This window comes from Lissotriton vulgaris, chromosome 5, assembly GCF_964263255.1.
Source record: "Lissotriton vulgaris chromosome 5, aLisVul1.2, whole genome shotgun sequence".
Classification (NCBI taxonomy): Eukaryota; Metazoa; Chordata; class Amphibia; order Caudata; family Salamandridae; genus Lissotriton; species Lissotriton vulgaris.
The window spans coordinates 1599860248-1599887564 of record NC_141693.1 but is presented as its reverse complement, the minus strand read 5'-3'; the positions used below and the strand labels follow the sequence as shown (position 1 = coordinate 1599887564).

The following is a 27317-nucleotide window of genomic DNA, read 5'->3' as shown; positions in this document are numbered from 1 at the left end:
TCAATCTTACTTTCTATTTTATACAGCTCTGACCCCTTTCTGTTCACCATACCACATAATTCCACTACACAAATACACTACACATAGGGTGACCAGACCTTGAGAACCAAAAACCTGGAGATTTTAGGAAAATAGAAGGGACTACAATTTTTCATCAATAGAATGGTGCAGGATGACAGTTCTCATCAACATAAGATCACAGAAAAGGCATTAAGAAAATAAATAAAATGTACTTTCTACAACCAACATCATACATAATAATGAAACTGCTTACTTATAACAGATGCTCACTAGCACATCTTTATAACACCCAACAAAGTGCCTCTCAGTGTTTTCAGTCGACCTCCTCTAAAAATCAAGACATGAGCCAAAATTACCGAAATCTTCCGGGACAGCCGTTGGAAAACCGGGAATTCGGGACGTCTGGTCACCCTATAACTTCACACCACACAATTCCACCGCACACAATTCTACAAGTAACAATTCCAATTCAAATCACATAATTCCCCCACATACAACATACATCAACTCCACTGCAAACAAAAGACATTATCATTTACCAGGCCAATAGCTCCAATTCTATGTCAGGAAGCGGAGGCGAGGATTTTGCTAGTCCTTTCTCCATTTTATTGGACAGCAAGTTAGTAGTAAGAAAAAAACAATACACCATGGACTACCCAAACCAACATGGCAGCGGTAGTCCTGGTAACATAACAACCAATCAGAGTCCAACAGATAGCATATAGGGAGTCCCAGCTGTTAGTCCTTCCTCTTTCTCCATTGCTGCCTCGGCAAGATAAGTCACGCTTTTCATATCTTTGTCGTGGCAGTTTTTGTTGTGATTGTAGACAGCTTTATCTTGATATCGCTTGTTAGTTATTGACTTTGCCTTTGTTGTAGGCTGTGTTTATAACGTGGTAGGCTTTCAGCCCGAGCGTTTCTTCTTCGCGCGTGCGCGATCTTGGTGTCGGCTTCTGACGCCGATCAGCTGTTCTCCTCAGCGCTCTTCGCGCTCGAGTAGAAACGCGCTGAGGCACTGCGCTTCTTTCGTTTTTTGGCCTCTTCCCTCACACTGACGCCGTTTTCGACGGCAAGAAGTATTTTCTGACTGGAATTTAGTACATTTTATTTTAATCTCAGTCAGAACTTTGGTGTTTCAGGTTTTTCACTTGTGTTAGCCTGTCTGGTACCTGTGTGAAGGGTTTTCCCCTTGTATATAGTTGGGGTGTTTGTGTATGGGTACCAGTTTTTCTGCTAAAATGCAGTCCGGTCCTTCTACTGTCGAGGTGGTGGCTCCTAATGACCAGCCACAACTGACCCCTTTGCACCCTCCTGCAGAGGTTGACAGGCTTCTCTCTTCGGCGATAGCTCAAGCCCTGGCACCTCTGCAGGACAGTGTAAACAGACTGTCAGCCCATGTTTTTTAAGAATGATACTGGTGTTTTTGGGGACAGTGGGGCAGGGCCCAGTGGTGTTCCGTGTGCTCTACCACGTACGGCCAGGAAGCGTGACGCGGGGCACCTGGAGGGCTTCAATAAATTATCTGAAGTGTTCCGTAAGAGTGCGCGCACGCTTAGAAGCGCACCCTACCGGGGGGACGACTCACCCGGAGAGACTGGTGGTTTTGCTACCCAGGACCTTGACCCGGAAGAAGGGTTCCCCATTGAGGGAGATGATGAGGAGGACGAATACGTAGATGAGGATGAGGACGCTTCCTCAGAGGATTTTTCTGATGTGAGCAGGTCTTGGCGCCCAAAGCCCAGCGCTCCTAGTCTTACGGAGGGTGATCTTGCGCCTCCTAATATGTTTGACCCATCTACTATTGTAAGACCTAGGTCATCGGAGTGGTTTCCTGAGCAGTCTACAGCTGATTATGTCGCAGCTAAGCTTCGACAGCCTTTACCTCAGGATGTTCGACTCCGCCTGCGTTCTGAGTGCCCACGCCCTTCCCTTCCCTTTAGAGTGGCATGCACCCCTGAGATTGATCACAAGTTGTGTACCTTCTTCGCCAAATATATCAAGGACCCTAAAAAGGGTATAGATAGGTCATGGAAAGCCTGTCAGGATAAACTCTTGGATGTTGTGGGCCCTCTCACTAAAATAATTGAAGTGGCCCAACGTTCTAAGGAGCCGGGTTTACCGATGTCAGTTGATGACGTTGCTGGTTGGTCGCAACGGGCAATGTGCCTTCTTGGCAATGTCGATTCCTCCAGTTTCTGTGGACGAATCAGGTTTACGAATTTCGTACGCTTCCCTTTGGTCTTTCCTCAGCACCTTGGTGCTTTACCAAACTCCTACGCCCGGTGGTAGAGCATCTCCGTACCCTGGGGATTCGTCTGATTGTTTACCTGGACGACATTCTTTTAATGTGTCAGTCCAAAGACCTCCTTCTTCACCATCTTCAGGTTACAATAACCCTTCTTCAGTCTCTGGGCTTCATCATCAATGCCCAGAAGTCGGATCTCTTTCCTCGACAGGAAATGACTTTCCTTGGCTTTCTGATCATAACTACGGATGCGACTCTTCACCTTCTTTCCGAAAAGATCTCCAAGATCAAGAAGGAGATTCGCAAGGTTCTTCGGCGGGATCGAGTATCCCTCCGCCAACTGGCTAGGATTGTGGGCTTACTGTCTTCATCGATCCAGGCCATTTTTCCAGGCCCTCTTCATTACAGGGCTCTTCAGAGACTGAAGGCATTTCATCTCCGCAAGGGTCTCACTTACTCGGAACTGATTTCCTTAAATCTGGAAGCCCGATCGGAGCTTCTTTGGTGGTTAGATCACATGGATGCCTGGAACGGGAAGGCGATTTTCGGTTCCCGTCCGGATCTTGTGATCGAGTCAGATGCCAGTCGCCAGGGTTGGGGCGCCCGTTGCGGCTCACTCTCGGTGGGCGGCAGGTGGACGGAGGAGGAACTTCACCTCCATATCAACTGCTTGGAGCTCCTTGCGGGCTCGTTCGCAATCCGCTCCTTCACCTCGACCAAGGTTTCGTGTTGTGTTCTTCTTCGGATGGACAACACGACTGCTGTCAGGTACATCAATCGGTTGGGAGGCACGCACTCCAAGGTCCTAGCGGATCTTGCGAAAGACTTTTGGAACTATTGCCTTCTTCGCCAGATCTCTGTCACGGCGGAGTATCTCCCAGGCGATCTGAACACAGTAGCGGATTGGCAATCCAGGAATTTCCGGGATGCCAGCGACTGGAGACTGGATCCTTCAGTATTCCAGAGAATTTCGGACCTTTGGGGTCTTCCAGTGATGGACTTATTCGCGTCCAGGTGGAACGCCCATCTGCCCCGCTTCTACAGCTGGAAACCGGATCCGGGGGCGGAAGCAGTGGATGCCTTCCTACAGGACTGGTCCCTGTTTCCAGCTTATGCGTTTCCCCCCTTCCTTTTCATTCAAAGGGTGGCGGCTCAGGTCCGCAGGCAGAGAGCTTCTCTGATTCTGATCACGCCAATCTGGAGAGCTCAATGCTGGTTCCCTTCTCTTTTGGAACTGTCCTGGGACAAGCCTCTTCGACTTCCGTCGTTCGACCACATTCTGACGGATCCATTGGGTCACCCGCATCCGCTGGTTCTCCAGGGCCATCTACGTCTCATGGCATGGAGGATTTCAGGGGACGTTGGTCTTGTGACTCGCTTTCGAGAGACGCTGAGCTCCTCATTCGAGGAGCCTGGGCCCCTAACACCACTAAACGTTATAGATCAGCATGGAACAGATGGGTTCGTTGGTGTGTGGGAAAACACCTGGATCCCATGGGCTCCTCTGTCACTGACGTGATTAACTTCCTCGCTGATCTTTTCAAAAATAAATTGGCGTACAGCACCATTAATTCTTTCAGGTCGGCAATATCTGCTGGGCATGCCCTTGTTGATGGCTCTCCGGTTGGTGAGCACCCTTGGGTTTGTAAACTCCTTAAAGGTATTCGCCTTTCGCGCCCCCCAGAACCCCGTTATACAGGATTGTGGGATATTAATGTGGTCTTGAATTTTCTAAAGTCCTGGCAGGATAATCAGTACCTTTCCCGCAAGGAGCTTTCGGCCAAATTAGCGATTCTCCTCTGCCTGATTTCATGTAAACGTGCTTCAGATGTTCGTGCACTGGATATATCAGCCAGGGTTTTTACCCCAGAAGGGGTTACGTTTACTGTTTCAAGAAGAACTAAATGTAATACCAGGTCAGTAACTTACCCGGCTTTCCCAGATTCGCCAAAGCTCTGTGTTGTTTGTTGCCTTAAGACATATGAGGATGTTACTCTTGAGCTCCGCCCTCCGGGCGAGAGACAATTACTTATTGCGGTCAAGAAACCTTTCAAGGCAGTTTCCTCTCCCACCATTGCCAGATGGGTCAGGTGGGTTATGTCTGAAGCTGGAATTAGCGTCACTGACTTTGAGGCTCATTCCACTAGAGGTGCAATGGCTTCCAAGGCTATTCAGGTAGGTGGACGCCTGGAAGATATCATGAATGCAGCGGATTGGTCCTCAGATTCGACTTTCAAAAAGTTCTACTTTAAGCCAATCCATGAGGCTGCTTCGTTGGTGGTGAGTAGGCTTTGAACAAGCAAAATCCTCGCCTCCGCTTCCTGACATAGAATGAGAAATTTCCTAGTTACCACAAAGGAAAGTTTCAATTCTATTAAGGAGGCGGAGGCGAGGATTTTCCCACCCAGGCTTTATCGAGCCTTCCCTCCCGAGACTGGACTATGATGATTTTACTTCGTCTAAGGGAAGTATCTCTTTTCTGTGTTTTTAATGTTCTCATTGATAAGCTGTGCAATGCTGATTAATTTCTCTTTGCAATTCGTTCTGTTTACTCCATGGCAATGTTCTTGAATTCTTCGACATTGTTCTGGACGAGATATTATTATTATTGTTTCTCTTCCCTAGGCTCCGATCAAAAAGCGGACTAGTGGTTGGATGACTTCTTTCCTGCGGCAGCTCCCAAGAAAGAGGAAGGACTAACAGCTGGGACTCCCTATATGCTATCTGTTGGACTCTGATTGGTTGTTATGTTACCAGGACTACCGCTGCCATGTTGGTTTGGGTAGTCCATGGTGTATTGTTTTTTTCTTACTACTAACTTGCTGTCCAATAAAAGGGAGAAAGGACTAGCAAAATCCTCACCTCCGCCTCCTTAATAGAATTGAAACTTTCCTTTGTGGTAACTAGGAAATTTCTCATTTTCACCAATGCGCGACAGATTGCATTGCAAATGCTTGTTTAATACAACGTCATTAAGTTTGCTGATACCGCACCAAGAGTAACTTTTTACAGTGTGATAGTTAATTTAAAATGGAATGAAAAAATGAGCTGATTTTACGGTTTGTTTTTCACTTGAGTACACAATATTTAAACGTGCAAATATTTGTTAAAAATGTAGCCTACTCCAGTGAAAGAAAACCAAATATTTGGGGAATTTACGCTACATTACTGCAGCCTGTACTAGCATATTTTCTGTTACAGTTCTCGCTCTAGTTGTTAAGGCGAATTCTGGGGAACTTCCGGGTATCGCGAAAGCTGCCAGAGGCGGTCTATACTGTTATCACTTCCGGTTCAATTCAGAATGGCTCGGAACTGAAGCGCGGGAAACTGAGCATGAGCGGAGAAAGGTAAGATGTGCATAGATAAGTACAGCTGTAGCTTAATGCAAATCCGTTTCTTGACCACGAGCTTCTCATAGCCGAGACAACGGAGGTGATAGCATAAATTGTAAATGTATACAGACGGTTGACAATGTATGCTGCAACACGGAGGCATTTTGCATTGCGCCTCAGCACGGTTGCAATTTTTATTATTGTGTTCTTTTCTTTTGTGAATCTGCCAAATAGATCAGCTACTTACCTAGATTCTTTCTTCACATTAGTTGAATCCCTAAGCCTGTCCCATTGCTTTGGTATTTTTTGGCCACTTTCACTCGGAGCAGTGGCACAATCCTATTACGTTGGGCACACAAGTTTGCGACGCACCGAATTTTCACTTGCACTGTGTGCCGTATGCAGTGACTGACTCTGTGCAGCAATCCTCACTTATTCCAACTTAATTGTGTTATCCACTTTATTTGTTCCAGGGATCTCTTGCAGTACCAAAAGTGTTCTTAGTCCAGCAACTTTCTTATTATGCACTTTTTTGTTAGGCGCAGTGCGATAATTTAGTTTTCTCATTTCGTATTTTTGTGAATTCGCGCAGGCTCGCCTGTGAATTGCTCTGTTTTGTATTGACATTCCCTCCTAAAGAAGTGTAGTCCCTGTAATGCAAGGCATGCTGGTTGCACCCTGTCCCTTCAACAGCTGAGTTTTTTCTTGTGTTCTTTTGCAGGTTGATGGAGACTCAAGAGATCTTATTGGGCCATGTGTCTCCACAGCAGTTGGCGGCGGCAGCTTCCTGGCATGTTGTACGGTGTCGGCGGTTTGCCCATTTTCCCCATGTTCTGGAGTTTTTGGAGATGATGAATGCGGTGGCCCCGGATCTGGTGGCGTATCGTCACTATGCCAAACTGACGCTAGGACTTAAGGCCTCGGTGAGGAAATTTTGAGGGTGCACAGGAATCCTCTCTGCACGGGCATGCACTGGGGGTTGGATATCTCGTGAAAGATACCTTCTGTTAAACTACTGCATTATTATGAGTAGAGGACGGGGTGCTCTATCGCAGCAATACTCAAACTGCCTTGGCAGATTGGTGTTTGTATTTCATCTTTTTAACTGTTCCATCGCATACTGTTTGTCACTTTCAGCTGTACAAAGGTGTCAAGTATTGCTAGGTTGATTGGGGTTTGTACAGTGGCAGGGTGATCTGAAGAAACATATTGGAATTCTCGACTCCCAATCAACTTTCAGCCTGCAGTAGTAAATAAGCAAAAGCAGCCCTGTACACATGGACGAATTTAACCAAAATACTAGGGTAAGCGGGCGTGACATCATGCATTCTTTGCCCCCAAATGTTTCCAGGAAGTGTCATATGACTTATCTTACTTAATGACATCACAGTAATTGACATCGTAAAAGCCCTACAATAACTACATGGTTAATATAACCCAGACAAATGTCTGTTTTTGGTTTCCACTGTATTAGGGTTCCGACATGATGTGCAATAGAAGCATCGCTCAATTCTCTTTGTAGTAAATGAAAAATTATGCGATGAGAATACAGTGCCACAAAACACAGAACCGCACTGGAAATGTAAATTATTTACATCACACACTCATTGTATGAAGCGGTCTCTCTCTATACTATAACCAAAAGAGGTATAGCGTGCAGAGTGGATCCCCAGAGACTTTACTGAGGCTAAAGTAGATCATAGTAATGCTCTTTTTTGTGGTAGTGGTGCGAGCATTTTGGCTGATCAGAGGGCACTGTTAAGAATGTGTTGTACACGAAGTGTTAATACATGTTACACACACTGAATTAATAAATCTGAGACCAATTTATACAAATATTACTTGGACTATATTTATTTTGTAGAACCACAGTACTTCGTCTTGAGTAAATATGTTTTGCAATAGAAATACTTTTCAATATTAAAAGTGGCCACTTAGTTCAATTTTCAGACTTTGCAGTGTAAACCTATGGAAGGAAGAAAACATTCAGCATACAAATAGGTAACATCGACTAAGAGTTGGCAAGTTTCAGGAGACTCCTATAGAGGGGCCTTTGTGTGCAGTATTTTATTAAATCTGGCACTGGAGTCAGTGCAGATATTAGGGTGAGATGTTTGGTAGCAAACATCCCATACTTCAGTGAAGCCATTGTGGAGCTGGGGAACTCGTAATGACGAGTGTCCAGCCAAGGTACTTACTATGGCTTCCCTGATTACTTTTTCAAGGAACAAGTCATATCAAAATCAAAGTTTAACTCACATCTGTGATAGAACCTACATTTTTTTCTTAAGATCATTTATCGCAAGAAAGTGATACATTTCAAACTGTAATGGCATGTCACCAAGCATAGCCTTCCATGCTAAATGCTACTGTAGGCTTGGGCTAATTGACAAAGGGGCCATAACCTTGCAGGTTCAGGATGGCACATATTTATGGTAACTTGCTCTAATCCTTTCCAAACGTGCAAGAGACCAATTTTCCCTGAGACAATCTCCAAAGGAAAGGCAGTGTTGTACAGTAACTCGTGGGTTGATGCAACTGAAGAGAAGTTTTAATCTGCATGTGCAATACATGGCATCGCCCATGTCACAAGACTGTCGAGTGACCAGCCACCAATATAAATGAGACACTTCACGCTACGTTTCCTATACAACATCAGTCCTTTTTTTTTTATTGGAACGTATCGGAGTACAATGACAAAACACATAGAAAAAGCTTAAAAAATCTGAATTCATGAATACGTTATTTATCTAAATGCGTAATGTATAAATACATAAAAAATCAACAGAACAACCTATGCTTTTGTCATCCGTTGCACTGAAATACAGGACTGATCTCTAAAAATATAAACACACCCCAGAAATCTATAAAATGTCATGAACGTACCCGGGCAAAAGGGAAGTCGGCTTTCCCCTGACCAGAAGCCATATCTCAACCAGTTTGCGCCCTTGAGGAAGGGTCTTCATAATGGTGAGCTCCAGACCATAAATATAAACTCCTGCCACCAAGCCTTAGGATGGCCAAGTGTGAACAAAAGCTTTGTGGTTCCATGCTTATAGTCATAATACTCTACACACTGCTTGAGCCCTTTTGATAATCAAACTTACCACTTCTGAGGACTTTTAAGGACCAAAGTCAAAAGGTAAAATCTTTGGCCAAGTTGAACCTGGTTGCTCTAATTGGCCTGGGCTCCATTGCAGTCACTGTCAAATTGTGCCTAGGTCTACACGTACTGTGACAATTGACTGCTACTGGGACTTTATGCTTGTTGGTGCTATTCCCACTTAAAACATTCTTCTCTCCAGTTCCACAAATTGGAGAATTGTCATTTTGTTTGGAATGCTTGTTTTGCACTTCGACATTTTATTAATGTTTTATTACTGCATAATTACTTTACACATTGCCCTACGTTGTGTCTGTGAGCTCTCTGCCATAGTTACAGGGGATTGAGCGTAGGTTAACTTAGCAACTTTTGAGGTTTCACCCTGACAAGGGATTTGATTATTCCTGGACGTGGGTAGTCACCCACCCCAATTCCATTTCTTAAAGAAGTCTATTCTCAGTTTAACTTATGAGAGACGTGCCCCTTAGGATAGAGTACAATTTGTGCCAAATTTACAGTATGTAAGGCCTGAACTTGTCACAAAAGACCAAGCTGTATAGCCCAAGTTGTTAGTTTCTTTTAGTGGTGGTTTATATTGTTCCTATTGAAAGCTGTGCTAAAATCCATGACGCAACAACATAGTCTCTGATTTAAATGGATTCACAAATTATACCACAGCGCGGATAAGTGATCTCTTGTTGAGTGCTCCTCATGGATGGAATCTGCTTTGTTCAATTGGGAGCATATTGTAATGTGTGGAAGTTAAGATTTTTGAGACTGCTTTTATAGACCTGTCAAGGAGGCCTATATGATTGGAAGGTAGAATACAATTGCTCTATTTAGGGTATTTCTTGAGACAGCTCATGTGCTCTCCTTGCGTCAATCTTTTGTTCTGGAAAAAGAAATGTAAAAAGGACTGCGAGTCTGCTCACTACTTACCATTAGTTGGCTTCATAGTCGCTCTCATTTCTTATTTTCATTGACATGGGGCAAATCAGTTCAGTTGTTTAATTTCATCAGTCTCACTCCATATGACTTTGGATGATTGTGCTATACAGTAAAGCCGAAAGTCAAGGGAAAAAAGTGCTATGATGCAGCTAGTGCTGACTGCGTCATAGCACTGTTTAGGTCTCGCCTACGTAGAACGCATGCGCCGCATAGGAGGAGACCTCTTGTTATTGATTCGGTTTTGAGGGCAAAAACATACACGCATTGCATTGATTTCAATGGCAACGTTTGGTGATTCCCTTGCGGGAGCAAGCTTTGAAACCTTCTGTTTGTAATTAACTTGCAAACATATGGTGCCCCTACTCACTCCCGCATGGGAAACTGTTTGCTCTCTGCTGCACACCCCTCCCCCGTCACCGTCTACAGACCAGCTGGGCGCAGCTATCCGCCCTGCGGCGGCACCAGGCTATCGGAGGCAACCCAAAAGCTGTTTTGAAGGAGGTCACACTTGTTTTCTTTGCTCTCCGATGAAGTTATTGCAGTAATTTTGCTCTGTATATTCCCGATCAATTTCTCTTCTCAAGGGCACAGTTGCGGAGTAATATTTGAAAACGGCCCCTTGATAGATTGGGTCGTTAGACGGCGGCAGTGACAAACAACCTATTCCAGCTCAAATTAGTTGGGCTGCCAGCAATAGTTTTATACAAAGATGTAAATTATGTTGTCAAAATCAGTCCCTTTCCAGCTTGCTGCTCAGCTAACAAGAAACCACTTTGGCTGATAATGATGAACAGATAGCTTTCCCTCTCTGACAAATCTGCGGATCTGCAGACTCGGTGTTCCCGGGTAGGTGTTGGCCTCCTCTTCCGCCGCCGCAGAAGGCCTCACGCCAGCAGGTGCCACAAGCCGCCGCACTAAGCATTTTACTGCCACCGGTAAATTATTCAACGTGTTATCTACTCGAGTGGCGATAATTACTCCAGATCTCCGTAAGCAGCAGCTCGGCCATGGCAGGAACAGAGTCAGGGTTCAGATGGTGAGTCTCATGTGGAGCTGAGAGGCACCCGGATGGGTGTCTGGACTGTAACAGGCAGGTGGAAGAAAGAGTATGTTTCCAAAAGTGTCACTTGATGGCCAGGCGATGTGCTTTAAACTGTTATAAGTGATTAGGAAAATATCCCATTTGTTTAAAAAGGAATGTGTCAAGGTCCCATACTCCTAAAGCTCCTAAAATACCCATATCAAAATAAAAAATCAATGAAAGACACGTTCTGGCCAATGCTTAATCACATAGTGTTTTTCCATAAAAGGGGTATTGAGTTCTCAGAGGCCGGAGCTCTGGATTGTTAAAGTAGTTAAAAAAAAAAAACTGCTTATATAATGTTGTCTCAGCTCGACATCCACAAGACAATGACCTGTCAAAGAGGAGGGTTGAGCTAAGGAAAGTATATACCTTTTTTCTTAAATATTTCACATTAAACTAACCATACAGCTTTCCCATTGGTATTGTATAAACTTGCATATGAAGAAAAAATTGAGTTTTCTTTTGAAACACAGAGGCTGCCATTTTCTGACCTCAGTACTTTGATGTATTCTGCACGAGATACATATCATGAAATAGAAATAGGCAGGGTTATAGGATTCCTTTTTAAACTTAAAGCTCTTGAAAAAAAAACAAGCAATGCTTTCATGTTTTGCAAAGGCCAGAAGTGAAACCAGGCTCAATATTCTGAGGTAACTCAGTGCGTCATAGAAATTCCTTTGGTGCACCATACAACGCATCCGTCCTGTTTTAAAGCTCCTTCAAAACTGTGTGCACCCTATGTCTCATAACACTGCATTTTGCCCCCATGCCCCTCTTCCTCATCCCAGGCCTTGCTATGCTATTCAGAAATAAGCAGGACTTTAAGTGTGCCAGGTCCTGCCAGTGCTCAGCACCAGCAGTTCAAAAATGCATTTGCTGAGACGGGTCCCTATCGGGCTCTCCATTTTTGCTTCCACCGTCGGGGTGAAAAAAAAATCTTAACTCTGCAGCTGTACCACCCTTTACTGCATTTGCAGTAATTTCAAAGAAACTCGCTATAGTTCTTTCATTGTCTCATCATTTCAGAACTGAAGCATTTTCAATATTCTATACAACGAAGCCACAGTTGTTGCTTATTTATCTTCCACAACTAACACCCACTGGCAAAGCCAATAGCCCTGACTTGTTATAGGTGTAATGTTACTTGTTGTATTATATATCTGTGTGCATTGAGAGATCAGCAAAATACCAGTTGGGCGGCACACAGATATTTAGCGTTCATATTTTTAAGCCACTCCTTCAATACATCGGCCACGCCCCCTTGAGAGACCCGCTAGTTTTTTCATTCCACTTAAAGCCCTGGGATTAAAACAATCCAGAGACCGAGATCTGTGGAGCAGCTAATTGAGCTTTATCTCATACTTGTGTCCACCATTATAAACACCAGGGGCTGCACAAGAATGGAAAACTGTTGGTGATGGGGTTCTTAGATCCAGTAGCAATTCATTTTTTCTGGACTATTACAATATAGGTCATTGGGTTTAGCAGCATTGTAGGTTTGTGTGGACCAAAGGCTGTACGCCATGCTTTGGAATACTGGAATCGGAATAGCTGGGCAGAAGAATTGAGACCAGGGTCATAATGGATGTAACGAGGAAGAGCGGACATCAGATTGATGGAAATTCATTTTAAGTGATTCAGTCTTTAACTGTTATCCATAAGCAAACTGATTTGACCATGCTTGCAAAACAACATCGTTATGTGAACCCGGAAATAATAACATTAGAACTAATTAAATACAGTAGAACCCACATCAATAATTATGCACAATTACTCTTTAAAGATGATAGTTACGCCGTAGGAACTGCAGAGTGTTTTACTGGGGTCCACAATTTTGTTCATTTCAAAGAACGGTAAAGAATATTTCCTTTTATTTCATAAATTAAAGCAATTTTGATAAAATTGCTACTTAATTAATATTACCGGCACTCCAAAACATAATAGTTTACCTTGTGTATAATTTATTTGGAATAGGTCTCTCTTTTGGGACCTTATAAGTATTTAGTTATGCAGCACGATATCCTTGGTGCAACAACATAAACTGTTACATGGCTAAACACTGCTGTACAACATGGTTAAAACTTATTGACCATGCCAAAAGCTCTTGCATAGGTGAGACCTGTAGTCTTTGCCAATGCAAGTATGTTTTACTACCGAACCTCTCCTCAAAGCAGAGATTTCTCTGGTTTTGGCTATCTATTGAAAAGAGGATACAAAAATATTTACCTACCATTCTATACTCTGTTTAATGGTTGCTGCCAGTGCGTTACCTAAGCCTCATATTGAAAACCTTCGCTATTACAGGAACAGTGTTGGGGTAGTTCTTTAATAACTTGCATAGCACCAATACAAGTTTATCTAAGGAAGCATTTAGAGAAGTTTTTTCATCTTTGTAAAGGCACATTTTTAACAATCAAATTTGGTATACCATCCTTTCCAACTAATACCAATAATGCAGACTTGTACCCATTCAGTTTCTACACCAATTATTGTTACATTGTTTTTACGCTTCTGAAATTAATGTTAGTAGTCCCTCCTGAAGTATGCACCCACTGCTGAGGTATTGCTTGTTGACTGAGACAAAGGCCAGAGCATTGATTTTCTCCTGCAACCATATTGCTTGAAACAGGTCTAAACATCATTCTCGCTTAATACGTTGGAAGCTTAATACGTATTAAGCAGACACCCAAGCTGAATATTTTTATATTTTAGGAGAGCCCCTTACTCTGAGAACCAACTGGATAGCGACATCCCCACTTCCTTAGTAAATGAGGATATTGGAGCAAAGCGATTACTTAAATTAAAAACACTCCTGGAGCTAACATCCTTTTGGACGATTTCATATCAAATGACAATCTTTAAGACACATTAGTGACAAAAATATGTGGACATTGCTCACCCTGTGGTGAACCATGTATCTGTCTGTCTGATGGATGTGGTCATAATCCCTGGCAGGTGCCAAACCTGCAAGGTTGGTTGATCAGGATATGGTCGGAGTTAGAATTGGGTAAGCAAAAATCGGACAGTGTTAGTAAGGTAAATCTCATAGATTTAATTAGTTCCTTGGAGTTGTAAATAAATAAAATTCCTTCTAAAAAGGAAGAGCGGAGGAAAAAGTTACTTTAGTTAAGTTCCTTACCTCCAACTTCTTTAATAAATCCCACTGAGTGGAGGTCAGCTGGTTTCAGCAAGAGCAACCTCTTTTTTTAAATAGGGAAAGCAATGTATATCTAGAGGTAACTTTTTTGTTACTTTTTCACCCTTTTGTACTATATCGAAATGATCTACTACATGATGATCTGGAATTACTTAATCAGGGCTTTGGTTGACTCTAGAAGCTCTGGCAAGTAACATCCAGCTTAATCCTAAGTGCTGGTAGTACTGGCTGAGAACTACTCCTGTTTCCTATGTCTCTTTTGAGGTGCTAGTCTCCTGGTTGGAGAGTCTATATTTTGGGTTCTACTCTTTTGGGATGATTCTTATATCCTTGAGCTTGTTTTCCTGATTGATGGGATTCTGTCTTTTTTTCATTATCCACAGGCCAGAAGATTTTTTATGTTTTTGAAGTACAGGATTTTATTAATTATAAATCTTTTTTTTTTTTTTTTTTTTTTTTTTTTTTTTTTTAGATCACCCCAATTTTTATAACTAGTCACCAGCCACCTAACTGTAATACGTTTGACACCGGTGTTTTTTTTTTTTAATGTCACTATTACATGGTGTTGTGGCGCACGGTCATTTACAAACACATTTTCAATTGAATGGCCCACTACATTTACAAATACATTTTTCTTACTGCTGAAACTAAATTGCGCATCAACAATAATGTGTTGAAGTCGAGTTTCAGTGAATATTTATCATGTATGCATCACCAGGTAAAAAGTTTCTTGATATGTTTTGATCCTATAAAATCTTTGTTTCCACCACACTTGAAAATTAGAAAAATATGCTTCATTTTTGCTTTCCTAACTTCTTACTGTTCATTTATAGGTATTTACATCCTATGTGGTACAAAAATTAAATCATACAGCCTTTCCTTTCACACTTCCTGTACCCCAGCAATATTTTCCCATAATTCACTTTAATTTCTTTCTTTGACTGTAAAGTGAGATGAGTTTGTAAACATCCAATTCCCATACAAATAAAAAACAACCAGCAATTTGTCAGGACACATAGCCTAATGTTTTGAAGTACAGCAAAGGTGGCAAGATAAATACAGAATTTAAAGGCATCCTAATTTATTTCTTGGACTTTTGCGACTCAGTAAAAACTGTTTTGATCGCACCAGTGGGTTGCAGCCCATAGTTTGAGATACACTGTTCTAATTTTTAGTGTGTCTGCAGACACTAGATATACGTTTATTTGCAGAATTCTTAATTTCCATATCTTTTACCAATTGTTGCTTTTTTGAAGATGTGCACATTTAATAACAAAGAGGCACGGTTCGTCGTGAAGATTAACCAGAGAAAACTGTCAAACCTGTACTTGGATAGCATTTGTTGGTGAGATCAGTAACGAGAATGTTTGACGAACTATTCCACTTGTCTCCAGCTATACTTTCTGAATGTTAGGGCTCTGTTCCTTTTTTTTTTAAATAAACAAGCATAGTCCCATTATACAGTATAATGGAAAATGCCTACATTTAATGCCACAGTATATAGTACAGATTGGGTTTGTGTATTTTGCAAGAAACCGGTCAATGAGTAATATGAACCATATTTTTAGAACTTCTGTGGTAAAATACAAACCTTCACTTTGTACCGAGAACAGATACACTGCTAATTTGCTCAGATGATACAAACCAGCACGTATTCAACAATTTACTCTCTCCCTACAGTACCAACAACCACCAGGCAAAGTAGCTAAAATGCTACAATGTTGAGACGTTTTTTGGGCCATGAGGAGGATAAAAACAAGGCTGCTTCTCAGCCATAAAAAGGAGCCAGGCGTGTCTAGTTCAGTTATATCATGGAGGCTTTTGACTGGACCAGATGGAAGTTGATGCCCCGCCTAGGCCTTTTATGCAACCTAGAAGCAGTAAACAGACCTATTTGACTGAAGAATTGCATTCTTAAGGGTAATGAGTTATGTTTATCACCTTTGCAGCTGTAATTCTCCTTATTATTATTTTTTTATATATATATTATTTTGAAAAGAAAAACAGTGGTGTACATCAGTCACATAATATAAAATAAAAGCATACGGTTGTATCGTGGGAAGTCAAAGCAAAAGATAGGCGGCGGGGTGTCAATAATAATGTGCAATACAGTTCATCATCATACGCTAGACAGTGGGAGTGGGCCATCAGTCCAGGAAATCAGGGGGGGTTCACAAATGTAGCCCCTATTAGCATTCCAGTTGGACCAAATGGCAACCCATTTCATCGGGCATCCCCATGCTATGTAGACTGTTTTCTCCTGGAGCATGCACCAGTCCATATCAGTCTTCCAGGAACCAAGCGTCGGAGGGAGATGGGGGGGGGGGGGTCCCGCCACCCCCCACCCCCCCACAGCCTAGCAATGTTCCTTTTCGCGATTGCGAAACCTAGTGTGGCCCAGGTCTCCCTCGTGTTGACAGATCAGTGGGTTTCCAGATATTCAATAAACACCTCTACGCTTCTACTCGGAGCTCCACCTCCCATACCTCCCTCATGCAGTGATGTATCCGTTGCCAATAAACCTGGAGCAGTGGGCATTCCCAGGGAATATGAAAAAACGTCCCTACTTCGCCACAGCCCCTCTGGCAGAGCCCGTCCACGTTGCGGCCCATCAGTTGCAATCTTGTCCCCGAGATGTATACTCGATGGAGGATTTTCAGCTGTATCAGGCGAATCCTGGCTGATATGGCCACTTCCTTAGGAGATGCTAGCGCAGTCCTCCACTCCCCCTAGTCTATCTCTAGCCCATCGGACTCCCACTTTCCCTTAAGGGGTTGTAATATATCTGTGGAATTGTTGACAATTTTTTTATATGTGAGGGAAATGGCGTGTTTAGGGAGGTAGCCATCCAATAACCTGTCCTCAAGGGGGGGACGAAGCTGGTGGGACAGTCCCGGGGGGGAATGTTGGATTGGAGGGAGTGTCTAACCTCTAGATAATGGAAATGTTCTGTGTTGGCAAGCTCATATGAGTGTTGGAGGGAGGCAAAGGAAACAACACCTCCAGCACCCCAGAGGTCTTTTATGTGGGAGATCCCAATTAGGTCCCAATTACGGAACCCTTTAGTGCGGCTCAGGGTCCCCAGTCTCTCGGAAGCCCATAACGGGGTTGCCATAGTCGGAGTATCTGCCCAGCACAGTTTCCATTGCGCTACGTGCCAAATTTGCACCGAATGTTTGGTGGGTCCAGTAAGCGGGTATTTGCCAGGCCTCGAGTACAGTGCCGCCTCATAGTTCCCACCGAGCAGGAGCTACCGGTCCATTCCATACCCCAGGTCATTACCGTCGCAGTACGTGTCCTGATTAATGGCCGCAAGGTGGTTAGCCCAGTAATATTTACGAATATCAGGGAGTGCTATGCCTCCATCAAACCAGCCTAATGCCAGCTTCTGAAGTGATATATGGGGTACCCTGGCCCACAGTAACTCTGAGTGTAGTTTCGAGAGATGCAAAATACGACTGCGGCACCAGGTCAGGGTAGTTCTGCGAGGCGTATAAAAATCTCGGCAGTGCCATCATTTTGAAGAGATACGCCCTGCCTAATAGTGACAACTGAAGCTTCTGCCTGGAGATAGTTCCTCTTGAACCAGTGCATAGGTGGCAGGAGGTTTTTGTCATAACGGGTGGCTGCATCCTTGGAGATAAATATCCCAAGGTATTTGAACCCTTCAGTGGCGATCCTGATCGGGCAATTACCGGGGACCCTCGGAGGGTCGCCATGGAGGACATACAGGACTGACTTGCCCCAGTTTATAGAATATCCAGAATTTTTACCAAAACTAGTGAAAATGTCCATGGCCACCATAAGTGATTTGCGGGGGTCCGCAAGGTATAGAAGGATGCCGTCCGCGTAGAGCGAAATCCAAACCTCCCATCTGTCTGCCCATCGGAGCCCCTTGATCGAGCGGTCTGGTCTGATCCAGGCAGCTAATGGCTCCAAAGACAGGGCAAAAAGCAGGGGAGAGAGAGGGCACCCCTGTCTCATCCCTCGACCTAGGCCAAAAACTCCAGAGAGTTTATTGTTAATGGTGACCTGAGCCAGAGGTTCAGAGTAAAGGATGCGCACCCACCCTAAAAAATTAGGACCAAAGCCCAGCTTCTGCAGCACTGCCATCATATATGGCCATTCCGGGGTATCAAACGCCATGGCGGCATCCAACGATACCACCACCGCATCCTCTCGAATGATATGGCAGCGCCCTAAGACGGCATGTATGCGACGGAGATTGAGTGCAGTATTTCGATGTGGCATAAAGCCTGACTGGTCCGGTTGAACCAGCGTAGGTAGGACCGGCTTAAGCCTATTGGCCAGAACCGTAGCCAGTATTTTGGGTTCCGCGTTAAGTAAATAAATAGGCCGGTATGAGGCACAAGTCCCTGGGCTTGCCCTCCTTAGGGATAGCCACTATAGTGGCAATACGTTGGTCCCTGGGCAGCACTCCCTGGTCCCTGCTCTCTTCGAACATCCGTTTAAGATACGGGCTCAGGCTGGCAGATTTGAGTTTGTAAAGTTCAATGGGGAGCCCGTTGGGTCCCATGGCTTTTCCCAAATGCAGGTCGCAAATGGCTCGACCCAGCTCCTCCGTTGAAAGCGGGGCCTCTAAGGTTTGCCGCTCCTCCTCGGGCGGCAAACTAATACCTGCCAACAGGTCAACAGAGTCCTCCGCCGGACGGTCCGACTCACTGCTATAAACCTTGCGATAATGCCTTTCAAATTCCGCCACAACCTCCCGGGGCTCGGTTAAGTCTGCCCCCGTAGCGGTCGTAAGTTCCGCTACCACCTTCTGCGCCTGTTGGTTTTATCCAGCCGTGCAATGAGCTTGCCCGCCTTATCGTCTTGGTCATAGACCCTACCCTCTCTGTCTCTGATAACGGATTTTGTGGCATCTGTGGCCAGCGCTGTATACTCGGCCCTTTTGAGTTGCAACTGGTGGGTTAACTCTGGATCCCCGCTGGCAAGCACAATCGCCTCCAAGTCACTTGAATCCCCTTCAATTTTGACCATCGGTGCCTCCCGCTCCTTACGACTGCTCGCAGTCGCCGAGAGGGCCTCCTTCCTAAGCACGGCTTTAAACGCCTCCCATAACACCACTGAGGAGTCCACCGTACCGTTGTTTTCCTCAAAATAACGGTCAATCGCCAGCGTAAGAGTCTTACGCATGTCAGCATTACGGAGCTACCGTGCGCTGATCTGCGCTAAACTACCCTCTCGCTTTCCTCCGACAGTTAGATGGACCAGCAGGGGGGAGTGGTCAGAAATACCCCGCGCTAAGTGGGTGGCGTCCTGAATGGCAGTGCCATGTTGTAATGGCGTAAAAATTTAATCTAATCGGGAAAAGGAATGGTGAGGACCTAAGAAGAAGGTGAATTGACTAGCACTAGGGTGTTTGAAGCGCCACAGGTCAGTAAGGCTAAACGTCTCAACTAAGTCCGCTAACCATGTTTGTCCGGATGGTAAGTCCCTTGGGGGATGCCTGTCACAGTGCCCTGATACCACAGCGTTAAAGTCGCATCCCACAAATAGCTGCCCATCCGGAAGGGAGAGGAGCAGTTTTCCCAGATCCCGAAAAGACTGGGCTTGAAGCCCGGGCGGGATATAACTAGTGACCAGGTTCACCCTATGGCCCTCCCACTTACCCGAGATGGCGGAAAATCGACCAAGTGCGTCAGAATCTTCATGATCTATAACCAAAGGAAAATTACGTTGTTCCTTTATACCCACCCCTCGGGACCCAGAGGTAAAGCCAGCATGAAGCACAAGGGAGTACCCCAATCTATTAAGGGCTTGGCACGTATTCCCCAGGAGGTGGGTCTCCTGCAGGAGTACCACATCTGGCAAGTGTCGTTTAATGAACTGCACGACTATGGTTCTCTTTAATTTATCTCCCAGTCCGTTAACGTTCCAGCCCATAATCTTGAGGCTTTTATCCTACCCCATGGTGATATAGTGTGTGAGCTGCGGATAAAGCCCAGAGGTCCCAGGTACGGTTCTGCAAAAGAATCATCACGGTATGCTGTGAAAACACCAAACAATTCCTACCCCTCCATACTTCCCTGCTCCGTAGGTTTCAAACTACCCACATCCCCAATTAGCAGAGCGCCTTTCGCCCCAAAATAGAATGGAGGACTTAAACTAGCCCCAACCCCCCGTCACTCCCCCCTAGTGTTCCTTCTTCGAGGAGCGTGCACCGGACCCACCTCCAGCCGCCACCCGTCCCCACCCCAATTAAGTACAAAGTACATTGTAGTGACCACACTCCATCTGCAAAAAAAAAATTCCCTCGTCTGTCCCTCAGCGGCTGAGTCATGTCCTTCACAGCCAATATTACTGTCCCCCACGGGTGTAGATGGGCCACCAAGTCAAAAGATTTTGGAGGATGGGGGCGACCATAGGAAAATTACGATCGGACTAGGACCACACCCTCGTAGGGCCCTCATGCACCCCCCCCTCTCCCACCCCACGATTACCTAAAAAGGTGCGTACATGGCCCACCCTCCCACACCAGTACCCGCAATACGTTACAGCAACGGATGGTCAAGCCAGCAGTCCAGGCGCCTTCAGTGGTCTGTCCCCTCTCGGAGGGTCCCCCATCGGGGGCTTGCAGATTGTGACCTCCAGGAGCGGCGACTCTGTGCGTCCGTGTCCGATCGTCTGGCAGTCGATGCAGGGGACACCGCCTGAGCTCCTCTCCAGCTCGCAGCGCCATTCCGGTCCCCAGCTCGCGTAGATTCCCGGTCAAGGCAGTCTTGCACATCCGATGGCGAGGTGAAGAAAAGGGATTTGTCCCTGGTTATAACTTTGAGCTTGGAAGGAAAAAACATCATATACTTGATTCCTCGCTCCCTCAACGCTGCTTTGACACCTAAGAAAGAGCGCTGCTTCCTCTGCACTTGAAGGGTGAAGTCAGGGAAGATACGAATGGAGGCGTTTTCATAATGTAAGTCCCCTGCCTGCCTAGCCGCCTGTAGGATGGCGTCCCGGTCTCTGTAGTTTAGGATTTTAGCAATGATTGTCCTGGGCGGAGGCCCTGGCTTGGGCTTAGGGATGGGCGCCCGGTGTGCGCGCTCTGTGGTGAAAATCTACGACAGACGTTTAGATTTGAGGTGGTTGAGGATCAGATCTTCTAGAAAGAGTTCCACACTGGGCCCTTCCAGTTCCTCTGGAACACCCACCACTTGAATGTTGCTTCTTCGGGCCCTCCCTTCTTGGTCCTCCAGGCGCCCAGCCATCTGTCTGTGCTGGTGCACTGGCTCATTGATCTGCTGTTCCATAGCCTTTGTGGATGATTGGAGCACTCGGATGTCGACTTCGTTCGCTTTGGCTTTTTCGGAGGTTTTCCCGAGGTCGGCGCGCAGAAGGTTAACCTCAATAGAAACTTTATCGATCTTGGTCTCCAGAGTGGCGCCTAGCGTTTGTATGGCTGTCATGATGGAAGCCAAGGATGGTTCTTTTTGACCTGCCGGGTCCCCCATCACGCCCTCCACCGGAGGTGTCCCCTTCTGCACCGTGTACTTGTCCAATTTATTAGACTAAGTTGCGGTAGACTGTTTGGGCCTCATAGTTGCAGCGTAGTTTCTCCTCCAGACAGTGCCGGAACTTCAGGTGCTGCCCCTGGAAGTCAGTGCCCCGCTCAGGTCTGCCCCCGCACTCCGCACCGCCGGGAGCGCCACCAGGCCAGTATGCAGGGCCCAGATACCTCAACAGACCTAGTCAGCCAACACCGGAGTTCCAGGGCAGGCCCCACCTCCACCGGTACTCGGCTCCTCTCTTCCACCAGCCGCTACTTCTATATAGGGGACAGGGGTCCCGCTGCAGCCCGTCCGAGGCCTCCTCCAACAGCGATGGCGGGCGTATAGCCTGTACTCACTTGGCCCCGTCGGCGCCTCAGTCCCAGGGACCCACGGAATGCACCCAGGGGTCACTATGGCTCCTGACTCTGTCCAATCTCTCTCGGGCTGCCGCTGTGGAGAATGCTTCTGGTAAGCCCCCGTGGTGCAATTTGCTCCCTCTTGCACTTACTGCTTCTTGCGGCGGCCGTGTCCCCACCCGACTTCAATGGCCGCCACTTTGTTCCAATCTGGAGCCGGTCACCTCCCCAGCCGGTCGAGCTTCACACAACACTCCTCTGGGCCTCCTGGAAGTGATCAAAACTGTAGAAGGGGGCTCCCGGTAGGGGAGGGTTCAGATGTAGGGACCCGCTCTGGCGTGCCTCAAATCCGTGTCCACTCGGCAATGCACCCGCACAGCTTCATTCAGCCCCCCCAATGGGGCCTCCGGTTGCGGTCAGGCCGTCCCGCGGCTCCGCCGCGCCTTCTCTACGTTGTCGGCTCGGGCCCGCCGGCGGTATATACTCCTGGCAGGAAGTGGCCCAAGTATGCCCTGGTGTAGGAGCACCTCACCTCCGGGGCCGCTCATGCAGTACGCCAGCAAGTTCCGGCTAGGTCCCAGAGCCGGGGCCTCACGCAGCGTCCAGGCCGACCAGCCGCACTGCTGTGCCTCCCCCCAGCAGCCGGCCCAGGATCTTCCACACGCCGCGCGGCTCCAGGGACATGCAGCGGGGCCGGAGTTTGATCAATCGGCTCCGCTTCCGCTCGCCAGTAAACGGACGCCGGTGAAGTGTAGTCACACCGGATGAGGACGGATTTCAAAAGGGCGACTGGTTAAGGCTCCGAGGAGCTCCCGGGCTAAGCAGCCATCTTAGTTGGCGCCTGGCCACGCCCCCGCCCAATTGTTGCTTTTTTATATATCATTTGAAATAATGCCTAAAACGTATTCAGAACTTTGGGTATCAGTAGAATTAGGGTCATTTTCTCACCAACACTGGACAATATGAAATATACATTTGTAATACTTTATTTGCTTTTGGAGACTTTATGCTATTATCTAATGGAAGAATTCCCATAGATGTTTCCTTCGGTTCACTCATTGTAGAAAATAGAGATTTTTTTTGCCAAACGTGTTTTTATTGATTTTTTTGGTATAGAACATGCCAATACTTTCAATAATGGAATCCCATTCTAGCCTTCCGGTATCTATATCAATGCACATCGTTTTTCGATTATTCATGGTACTCCCTCCTATCGATTCTCACAAAACATTGCCAGGGTTAAAAAGGAAACATTGTCCCCCCCCTCCCCCAAATTGTAGCCACGTTATAGCTTGGTCTTTTTTTGTTCGATATTTCAGGCAGTTATCCCGTAAGCCCTGGAGTGCAAAGTCAGGGATGTCTGGGATAGGGTATCCTAACATATCTTTGATTTGGGCTAAGATTTCAGTCCAGAAGGGACGGATTGTTGGGCAGTCTCACCAGATATGATAAAAATCGCCTAGTAGACCACAACCCCTCCAACATAAGTCTGAAGTGTTAGGAAAGATCTTTCTTAGTTTTGTGGAATATAGGTACCAATATTTAAGTATTTGTATAGTGGGCTTCACAAAGTCCTAGAGAGTGGTAATGTGACATTATAACTTTCTAGAGTTCCTTCCATTGGGTGTCTAAAATGTCAAACCCCAGTGTGTGCTCCCGGAACTAAAGGTGACTTGGTCGTCGTGAAGGTTTGTGTGACAAAAGCAGTACCCCACTGAGCTATGCACATATAATGCTCTTCTGTGACCTGCATTGTATATGCTCTTTGCAGCAGGTATATTAACCCTCTTCACTACTTAGATGAGTCAAACTGCCACTAGACAACTCTGATCTCTCTCAAGCAATACATTATTCACCTAAGTTATCTTGGCTCGTTTATTGTTGCCTTAAAACTGGTGGATATACAAGGAAATCTGCAGTTGTTTTAAAACTGCTGCACTGCAACAAAAGCGGCACCCAGTAACACAAGTGGCCCGCCCTTCCAGCCTCCCAGAGAAACGCCTGTTACGGCCAGTCCGCCTTGTCTCAGATACAACTTCTCGGACTACTGTGATGCTGTGCAAGAAGACCTGCTACTCTGTTGCCCTGCTGCCTGAGTGAAAAGAACTGGACCTGCATCATCATCATCCCAGGACCACCAGAGTGACTCCATGGGTTAGTTGGCCGGCCTCCTCATCAGACCCTCAGGGACTGAAAGGACTCCAACCTCCCAGAACCCAGCACATGGACTCTGTGCTGTGAGTCTTGCCCCCCAAGTGGTACTACCCCCAATCCTTGACCCTTGGAAGTGGGACTGAAGATTCTCTATCAGCACAGCTGTGGTCCTGTAAGTAGACTGACGCAGCGCAAAGCATCTTTTTGCAGCTGCTTCGGAACTGCCGCAGCTCGACCCATCCCTGATGAAGGACCTTGCACCGCAACCTGCAACCACCGGTATGCAGCGCTTTTTCCATGCAGGACATTGCATCGCAAGCCTCTTGTTGACCGCATCCTCAACAACACAGGACTCTGCCTCACAGCTCCTCTGAACAGCCGCTGCGCAAAACATCCTCAACGTGGAGTCTTGCGATGCTCCATAAACCTGGATTTAAGGTACTTTGTTGAGCTGGCTGAACTTGATCGCTGTGTTCGGCAGGCGCAACATCGCGGTTGGCCTGAAGTTGACTTTATCCCGGTCCAGGCTACCAGATAACTGCAGTTGGTGCTCTGTGCTTTAAGCCCTATTTTAATTTAAATCTTTAAAATTGCTTGCTTATTTCCGGTTATAATGATTAGATTTTTGTTGTTTCAATCTCAATTTTTTTTAATTTGACTCTATTTTTGTTAAATGTTGTGGGATTTTTCTTATGTTGTGTTTTTTCTTTATTACTGTTTGAAGTGCTGCATAAATACTTTACACATTGCCTCAGAGTTAAGCCTGACTGGTTTGTGCCAAACTACCAAGGCCTAAGCACAGGCTAATTTGGGGGTTGCCTGTGACTTCACCCTGGCAGAAATTGTGGCTTCTACTTGAGCAGGGTTTCACCCCTCCCCATAACCAGTAACCCAACTCCCAGCAACAATTTACTGTAGCAGCGCAATGCCCTTTCATGTGGCAGAGACTTGAGAAGCCTGCTAAGCCACCAGCATGGTTGATCCCAAAAAAGCAACAGTTCTCCTTTTCCTGAGAAGCCCGCTTCAGATTAAGCAGGTGCCCAGGCCCCTGTCTCCGACTTACCTGGACCAGTCCTCCAATCGGTTAAGGCCCTCACGGACCCTGCTCAGGCACCTTGAGGCCCCGCCTCCTCTCCTGCGCATGCTCTCTACTGCCACTGCCACCTCTTGCTCTCTGTTTCCACACTTATGACAATTCTTTGACTTTTGCCTGTCTTGTTCACCCTTCTTTTGCCTTTCTTGCTTACCCTTCTTTTGCCTTTTGTTCTTTTCTCAAACTTTCTCACATTTCTGTGGCCTTTTGCTCTTATCTCACTTTCTCAACCTTCTGCTATCTGCATTTGCGTTCGCTCACCTCTTTCTCATCCTTCTGTTGCTGTTTTCTCGCTGTTTTCTTGCACTTTCTTACCATTTTCACTCTTTTTGTGCCATTTTTCTCTTTTTCAGCCTCCTGTTGGCCTTTCTCTACCTACCCCTGTGCTCCGTTTTCCAGGCTCCCCCTCCCCAGCACCCTCCCTTTCCCATACCAGTTTCTCCCACACCGCAGCTCCTATCTAGCTCCATCCACTGCCCCGACCCCTCCCCTCCTACCCCCCCAGGGCCTTCTTAATGGGAGCCACAGAGGAAGCACCCAGCGGACGTGCTAAAGTGCAAGCCTGTCTGGACTGCTTCCACAGAACACTGCAGAGCACCTCCAGTCTCTGAAACCTAGGTGCCTATCGCCACGTTACTGCAGCGCCAAACTGTGACACTCTGAAGGAGCATTAGCCTGCACCCACAGCCACTTCACCAGCAACATAACACCTGCCAAGCCTCACCACCCACTAACTGCATAACACCAGCTCCCACCTACATACACACATCCCAAGCCAAACTTTCATGCATGCGCCTCAGCACCTGATCACTCAGCAAACACACCATGGAAATCTGGGACATCCCTCACAATAACGCTCCGGAGCACCTCTTCCTTAACGGAAACATGACTGACCTTTGAGTCGACACATGACCACGCCATAGCGGTCACTGCGGGATACAGACTCTCACATTAAGACTGCTAACACCGACCAGGAGGAGGAATCACAATCATATTCAAGGACTCATTCACCTGCACTACAACAGTAGAAGCCGCCACTCCCTACATGGAGCACCTGTACTTCAAGATGCAGACTTTAGCAACATACAGTCTAAGCGGAACCCTCTTAAACTGACCTTCAGGACCTACATCCCTTTTCACCAACATCGCTGACTTCATCACCTCCTTCACCATAGACTCCAGCAACTACTTCCTACTTGGAGACTTCAACTTCCACCTTCAAGACAAGAGCAACTCCCAACACTATTAGACTCCTAGAGAGCCTAGCAGAACCTGGGCCTGTCACAACACATCTCCGGACCCACACACTCTGCCGGGCACATACTAGACATGATCTTCACCACCCGTAAAAAAACATTGAAACCATAGTAACTACACTGTTCACCTGAACTGACCATATCATCTGATATCCTTTGGGATCTTGTTCGCGCTATATAAAACTTTATAAATAATTATTATTATTATTATTATTAATGGAGTTTTGTTAAGCGCATACTACCCGGAGGCCTTGTAGCGCTACATTGTTTGAGTCATGAGAAGTCAAGAGCCAAGTTTAGGTGAAAAGAAGCGTTTTCAGTTCCTTACGGAACTTCAACAGGTTAGGCTCGCCACGGAGGGTGTCAGGCAGGGAGTTCCAGGCTCTCGCGGCATTCCAGGAGAAGGATCGTCCACCCCATCTTGCCCGTTTAGTTCTGTTAACGGTAGCCAGGAAAGCTGAGCTGGATCTCAGGCTTCGTTTAGGAAGATAAGGGTTTGCAAGTGAGCAAACCATGGCTGGTCCAGTTTTCCACATGGCTTTGTGCATAATGCACATGGATTTAAACACAATTCTGGCCTTGATGGGCAACCAGTGCAGTTTCTTTAATGCAGCTGTGCCTGAATCTCGTCGGCCCAGGTTTAGGAGAAGGCGAGCCGCTGCATTCTGTGTAATCTGCAGTTTTCTGGTGGTAGAGATAGGGGCTCCTAAGTATAATGAGTTTCCGTAGTCCAGACGGGACAGGATAATGGCTTGCACCATGATTCTACGTGCCTGGAAGGGAAGAAGAGGCAGCACCTTCCTGAGCATCCGCATCAGGCCAAAGCAGGTGGCGGATAGGGTAGTAGCTTGTTGCTTGAAGTCCAACTTAGAATCCAACCACATGCCCAGACTCTTTATATGGGTCTTAGGTTGAGGTGGGGTCCCCATACTAGGGGGCCAGTCGAGCATAAGGCTCGGAGTTGGTGAGTTACCCAGAATCATAAGCTCAGTTTTCTCACCATTGAGCTTTAGGTGTGAAAAGGTCATCCAATGATTTATTGCTACCAAGCAATTCA

At 46.2% G+C, this 27317-nt stretch overlaps 1 protein-coding gene across 1 annotated transcript in view; it reads left to right on the top strand.

Moving 5' to 3' along the window:
* The first annotated feature begins 5566 nt into the window (after positions 1-5566).
* Positions 5567-27317, top strand: part of TINF2 (TERF1 interacting nuclear factor 2) — a 200047-nt gene continuing 178296 nt past the window's right edge. The window contains exons 1-2 of the mRNA XM_086923732.1: positions 5567-5613; positions 6320-6521. Coding sequence (XP_086779858.1) covers positions 5600-5613; positions 6320-6521 — 216 coding nt within the window. The 5' untranslated portion in view covers positions 5567-5599. The remainder of the gene's footprint in view (positions 5614-6319; positions 6522-27317) is intronic.